Source organism: Coffea arabica, chromosome 5c (assembly GCF_036785885.1).
Source record: "Coffea arabica cultivar ET-39 chromosome 5c, Coffea Arabica ET-39 HiFi, whole genome shotgun sequence".
NCBI classification, from domain to species: domain Eukaryota; kingdom Viridiplantae; phylum Streptophyta; class Magnoliopsida; order Gentianales; family Rubiaceae; genus Coffea; species Coffea arabica.
Window position 1 is genome coordinate 7,255,491 of NC_092319.1, and position 7,421 is coordinate 7,262,911.

Consider the following 7,421-nt stretch of genomic DNA (forward strand, 5'->3'; position numbering starts at 1 on the left):
CACAAAACCAATGAAATATATGTTTATTACTTATACATAATCGCTTATAGATAATTGCTTGATTTAATTTTTTTATTTGAATTTTATGACTTTTTTGTATTAATTTTTTATTTACTACTACTAAATATTCTTGTCAGCTAATGAATTTACATTCGTTAATTCTTTTTTTTTTTTCAAACGATAACAAATTTATAACCAAGCAGAAATTACAGAGTTGGAGCAACTGCTCTTACATCATTCTTGGCTAAACTAGTAAGCCAAATTGGAAAGGAATCCTTCCAACTGATTTCGTCATGCAAGCTTGTGGCAAATTTTGCCAGCTTATGAGACACACGATTGCCTTCTCTTTTGACAAAAGAGAAATGACAAATATCAAAATCTTGACTTAAAACCAAAACGTCATTTAAGATGGTCCCCGTGACTGGATCATCCACATTTCTCTCCCTAAGCTTGTCCACCATCAGCTTACAATTAGATTGTATTTCAACTTTGTTCCAGCCACACAGTCTAGCCTTAATCACAACTTTTCTGATAGCTAAGGCCTCCTCCACTGCTGGGGTTCCGTTCCTACTTTCACCACCTGCCCAAGCCCCTACAACCTCTCCATCCTCCTTTCTGGCCACTACTCCCCACCCAATTCTTCTACCTTTTAACACCAAGGCTGCATCAGTGTTTAGTTTAATACAGCCCTGGGGAGGTGGAAGCCATCTACGTACCCCAGCCACCTGTTCCTTCTTCCTTTCCTTAGCATTAGCCACCCCCTTCCTAACATCTGTATACTCAGCCCACTCCTACACAGCTTTACTAGCTGTTCTCCTAGGGCAGTTACTCCTCTCATCAAACTGCACTTGGTTCCTTGATTTCCATATCTGCCAAAGTATATTCACTGTCAAAGCAATGTGGTTTCTTCCTTCCATTCCGTCCTTTGCTTCCATCAAGCTATTCCACCAAAGCCAAAAACTGTGCCTGAACTCTTTTAAACCATCCCAATCAATTGGAGCTGCCTTCCATATATACTCAGCATGCCTACAAAAGAAAAACATGTGTTCCAAAGTTTCTGTCAACTCCCCACAACAGCTGCATTTATCCTCACCCTTACCTATTCTCCTTCTGATCACCTCATTGACTGGTAAGACACCATGCAAACATTTCCAGATAAAATGTTTCAGTTTATGTTTGATGTCTAACCCCCAAAGCACCCTCCAGGCTTTAGAGTTGGGTTCATTCATGCTATTGCTAGCCTCTTGCTGATCCTTCCTTCTCCATTCCCCCCTCATATCTCTAGCCAGCATATATCCAGTTCTGACAGAATATTGACCAGATTTGGTAAGTGGCCACACCAAATTATCCTTTCCAGCACATAGACTAATTGGAATTCCTTCTATCCTTCTACAGTCCTCCTCACTTAGCAAAGATTCCATCACAGCTCTGCTCCACTTCCTATTCTGAATCAGCTCATGTACCTTCTGGACATGACAACCTGCAGGCCTGTGAGTTGCCACCATACCCGTTCCTCCCTCTGGTATCCACCTGTCCTTCCATATATCCACTGTTCTACCATCCCCTACTCTTTTCCTAGCTCCTCTTTCCATCACCTGCCTTGCACTCATTATGCTCTTCCAGATCCAGGAGTCACCTGCCCTTATCTGTGTTTTCCAAATAGATTCCCTTTTGAAGTACTTCCCCTTTAATACCTTACTCATCAACAGATTAGGCTGTGTCAGAATCCTCCATAACATCTTAGCCAACATGGCATTGTTAAAATCCTGCAAATCCCTAAAGCCCAAGCCACCCTTCCCTTTAACAGCAGCTAACTTTCCCCATCCTACCCAGTGAGTCTTCCTCTTCCCTTCACTCTCCCCTCACCAAAAGCGAGCCATTTCTCTACTTATATCCTGACACAAGCTCTTAGGCAACCTACAACAATTCATAGCATAGGCAGGCATTGCTAATATCACAGATTTTAACAACACTTCCTTCCCAGCCTGACTCAACAATTTTTCTTCCACCCCTTAAGCTTCCCCAACACTCTTTCCTTGATATAGCTGAAAACCTGATTTTTAGATCTCCCAATAACCATAGGTAACCCAAGATACTTGCTCTGGTCCACCTGTTTCATTCCCTCTAGTATTCTGAGGATTTCTGCCTTATTACTCATCTCAGTGTTTTTACTGAAAAAAATAGAAGATTTATCTAAATTAATCTTCTGTCCTGAAGCTGCTTCATACATCTCCAAGATTTTCATCACCTGTTTAGACTCTTCTATACTAGCCCTACAAAAGATGAGGGTGTCATCTGCAAAGAACAAATGAGAAATAGCAGGACTGGCTTTGGCAATCTTTAGTCCTGTCAGACAATGGTTGTCCAATGCATGCTTTAACAGACTAGACAGACCTTCAGATACTAATAAGAATAGGTATGGGGATAGTGGATCCCCTTGCCTTATCCCTTTTGAAGGCCTAACCCAACCTTTCTTTTCACCATTCACATTAAAAGAATACCCAACAGAAGACATACATTTGAAAATCCAATTTATCCAAATCAGACAAAATCCCATTTTTTCCATCATCTTAACAACAAAAGGCCAGTCTACTCTGTCATAGGCTTTAGCCATATCTAATTTAAGAGCCATATACTCATTAGATCCTATTCTTCTGTGATTTAAACAATGAATACTTTCATGAGCAATCACAATATTATCAATGATTTGTTTGCCAGGAATAAAAGCAGACTGATTACTACTAATGCAATGTTGCAGAAAAGGCTATAACCTGTTAACAAGAATCCTAGAAATAATTTTGTACACGACATTACACAAACTAATAGGCCTATATTGAGACACAGAGATAGGAGATTCAACTTTAGGAATTAGAGTGATAATAGTCTCATTAATAGCTTGCAGTAAATGACCAGAATGAAAGAAACTAGAGATGGCTGCAATAAGATCATTTTTTAGTACATCCCAGAAATACTAAAAGAAAAAAGGAGTCATACCATCAGATCCAGGGGCCTTATTGGGATGTAAGGAAAAGGCTACTTTCTTGACTTCCATCTCAGAGACTGGTTTGGTGAGCTTGTTGTTCATCTGATTTGTAATCACTTGTGGAATACCCCTGAGTATTGCATCAAACTGCCTTGGATTACTGGAAGTAAAGAGTTTCTCAAAGTACTCATTAATTTCCCCTTCAAACTCCCTCTCAGATTCACACCAAGTACCATCCTCCCTCTAAAGAGTAGTTATACTATTCCTCTTTCTTCTTCCCTCTACCATAGAATGGAAATACCTAGTGTTCCTATTCCCCTCCTTCAGCCATTGTACTCTGGCCTTTTGCCCTCAGTAAGCCTCTTCCTTCCTATAAGCCTCAGTGAGTTGTTTTTTCAGGGTACTCAACCTTCCCTTTTTATCCACTTGCTGTCCTATATTAACCTCTGCTATTTCCTCCTTAATCCTACTAATTTGTGATTTAGCATTAGCATTGTATTGCCTCCTCCATTTTAATAGTACCATCCTACACTCTTTAATTCTCTTTTGAAGCCTAAAACCTCTAGACCCCACCTGTTGTTTCCCCCAAGCTGTAGTAATAATACCCTTAACCTCCTTGTGCTGCACCTAATTTTTATCAAAGTAACATCTCTTTTTCCATTCCCTATGTTTTGGCTCAGTATCCAGTAGCAACATACAATGATCAGAAGCCTCATTATGCAGGTGCACACACTTAGCTTTGCCATGTTCCCTTCTCCAGTCCCAACTACACAGAACTCTATCTAATCTTTCCTTGACCTCCCCATCCTCATCCCAATCATTACACCAGGTCCAGGAATCCCCTCAAAGCCAATATCAATCAACTGGTTGTCATTAACAAATTCCTAAACACTCTAAAACTGCTGTCACTTCTCAGCCTCCCACCCCATTTCTCTTCACTAGACAATATATCATTCATATCTCCTGCCAGGATCCAATTCGAACCCCAAATTGTAGATCTATTTTTTATAATTTTCCACTGCTGTGCTCTTACTAAATCTATACTACTAGCATAGACCCCAATAAACCACCAATCTGCCTCATTCCCCTTCCCTACCACATTAAGTTCTATAGTGAACTCAATGAACAGAACTCTTCTAACTACTATCTCCTTCCTCCAAAGTACAGTCAAGCTTCCAGCCATACCTATTGGGTCAACCACAAAAAGACTATCATATTTCAACCTCCTCTTAATCTTATTCATACTGCTTTTTTATTTTTTGTTTCGACTAGAAAAATAATCTCAGGGGAGTGGAGTCTCATAACCTCCTCCATTTGGGAAACTGTCAAGGGGCTCCTAGCACCTCGACAGTTCCACACCACAACTCTCATTGAGGGCTGGAAGCCCCATTAAGGTTGGGCTCCACCACCTTCAAAAGGTCCTCTCTACCAACTCCCCCTGCTATCCCCTTTAATTTTTTCCGTACTCCAATCACTAGCTCCCCACAATTCTCCTTCCCAACCATATCCCCTTGTTTCCTCTTACCAGAATCCTTTTCTATATCCATTCCATAATTTTTATCCCCCAAAGGCACTCTCCTCCCCACTTCCTGCACCAACCTCCTCCAGCCTCTACTTCCCCTATACTTCCCAGCTCCCTTCCCTTTTTCCTCCTCTCTCCCCCTACCTTACTCACCCTTTTCTCCTTTTGCCCCCATCAATCCATATTGTATCATCCTCCACCTTTTCCAACTGACTCCCGGTCCTCTTACCAGAACTCAGCTCCCTCTCTCCCTCTCCATTCAATCCAGAATTCTCTCCTTCCATATTCAGGTTAGTATTAGACTTTTTTTCCACTTTCTTTTCCACCATGCCTTCCCCAAAGGCACTCTCCTCCCCACTTCCTGCACCAACCTCCTCCAGCCCCTACTTCCCCTATACTTCCCAGCTCCCTTCCCTTTTCCCTCCTCTCTCCCCCTACCTTACTCACCCTTTTCTCCTTTTGCCTCCCATCAATCCACATTGTATCATCCTCCACCTTTTCCAACTGACCCCCAGTCCCCTTACCAGAACTCAGCTCCCTCTCTCCCTCTCCTTCCATATTCAGGTTAGTATTAGACTCTTTTTCCACTTTCTTTTCCACCACGCCTTCCCTTCCCTCATTCCCCATACTGCCAACACTCTTCTGTTCAAACAAAGTATCCTTTGAAAGAATTCGACTACTCCTTATGTTGCCATCCCTCCCCCTCCCTTCTTGCCCATGCCAACTGGTATTACCTCCCCCCCATGTCAAGAATAAGTTGTTTACCACATTCCCCTTACCATTAGTCCTAGAGACCTCCTCAACGCCCTCATTATACTTTGCATATGTTTTATTATGCTTTTTTGGACTCCTAGCATTACTAGCTCTCATCCATGCTCCAAATTGAGTTTCTTATCCAGATAATTCCCTTTCATGTTACAATTTTTCTCATTATGCCCCAGTTTCCCACAAAAATAGCAGAAATCAAGACATTTCTCATACCTAAACTCAATCCATTTCATCACCCCATTCATCCTGACCGTGGTTCCCCTTAACAAAGGTTGTTCAATATCAATTTCCACTAGGATTTTCAGATGTTTACCATCTTTCCCCCCACCATTAGGAATGATGACCTCCTTAACTGAGTGAAAAACTCCACCAATCTTACGCCCAATTTCCTTAGTTATCCAATGGATTGGGAGGTTCCAGATCTGCACTCATATCCATGTTTTACTAAAAGCCTTAGCATCTATTTCAACCTCTTCCTTCCAAGGAATCACAACCAGAGGTAAATTATCATACACCTATGGCCTCTGATTTAAAACTCTGTCCATATCATACTGATTCATGAATATAAACTGAAACAAATTCATACCTATTTCTACAACCTTCACATTTTTGGCAAAATCCACACATTACTGGAAAAGCTCTTAATACCTGTGATATTAGCCACTTTATCTCCAATTACTTTGCCAATAATGCTCAACCGACATTCCTCCACTCCCTGGAAAGCATCATCCCCTTCAATTTGAATTCCTGCCGCCTCCTTATCTGACAGATCGAACTTGCTGAGCACTTCCTCCAGCTCCTCAGCCATTGATGCAGTACTCAGGAAACCTCGCTGATAATCACAGAACAATGAACTTCAGCTCTCCAGCTCCAAGATGAAAACTAGGAAACCAGTAAGAACAGTTAGTAGAAAACAAACCAAACAGGAAACCAGAGACAGGCCACTTGGATTTGAAAAAGATAAACTCAAACAAGGATTATTACTGAAATCTGAATAGACACAAAGACTAGAGTAAACAAGGAAACTACTAAGCTAGATCAGACACAATTTCATTCAAAACGAGCTGTGCGATCAACTGAGTTAACAAAACTGATCCAGCTGAATGACTCAAAGGAGGAAGAAGCTCAGCTGCCGCAGATCAAATCCAGATTCAATGTGATTAAATCTTGAAGGTTATTCATTGTTAATCACAGCTAACAGATCACTTGATTTTATGGCTTGCTATGTGCAGAAATTTGAGACTGAAAAAGTACAGAAAATTTGAATTTTAGACTTTAAAACTGTATAAACATCCACGAGGGGAGAGAGGTTCTCTACTAGAGAGAGAAAGGCACTCTCATGAGAGAGAGAGAGAGAGATGTTACATTCGTTAATTCATAAAAGATTTTTTTATCACTTGTACACACGTTGTCAAGTGTTGGGTCCATCACTAGTACATAATGGAGGGAAGTCAAAACTTTACTATTTAACAATAAACAAGCCTAACGTGCTGTACCTAACTTTCATTACTGGACAAATTAAAATATTTAATGAGCCGACATGCTTATTTGGTCCTTAACATATGCCATTACTTTTTTTTCATGGTCTACAATTAAAACATTGGAGATCACTAAGCTCGGCTCAGTCACCACCAGAAGGGTCTTAAGTCCTTTCTTGGACTGTAGATAGGAGTTCAAATCTCACCTACAACAAAAAAAATTCAAGGATTGTGGCAAAATACTCCCTTGATCAAATAAAATCTGTGTACCTGTTAGCCTCAAACACAACCTCTTTAGACTCCCTCTCCCCTCTAATCTAATCTAGGAAGACAACCTCTTGAGCAAGACAATATTAATTCCAGTCAACCTCTGACGACTATTCTTTTTCCCTGGCCCTTGATAGTGTTGATAATGAAGGTGAAGCAGTTCTGCATGGGCTAGAAATCATGCAGCCACGCCTACATGAGCCAGATAGAACTACTTCACATCCATTTAATAATCATGGCCCAGCCATTATGCCAATTTCCAATGTGCCTCTTCACAAGTCAAAGGGGAAGGACACTACTATCTCTTCACCAATTAATTCATCTGCCAAGAAAGCAAAAGGAAAGTGTGGCTTCATAACAAAAGGTGTAAAATTTCTGCAGGCCAAATTAATGAAGAAAGTAA

The 7,421-nt window shown here is 40.9% G+C and overlaps 1 protein-coding gene across 1 annotated transcript; it reads right to left on the reverse strand.

The window, feature by feature from the left end:
- Positions 1-206: 206 nt before the first annotated feature.
- On the reverse strand, positions 207-5,375 carry LOC140007183 (uncharacterized). The gene is made up of 8 exons (XM_072049872.1): positions 4,877-5,375; positions 3,908-4,168; positions 3,682-3,825; positions 2,772-2,934; positions 2,010-2,654; positions 1,867-1,917; positions 830-1,776; positions 207-772 (listed from the first exon to the last, which is right to left on the reverse strand). The coding sequence occupies exons 1-8, from the start codon at positions 5,373-5,375 to the stop codon at positions 207-209; spliced, it is 3,276 nt and encodes a 1,091-aa protein (XP_071905973.1).
- Positions 5,376-7,421: the final 2,046 nt, after the last annotated feature.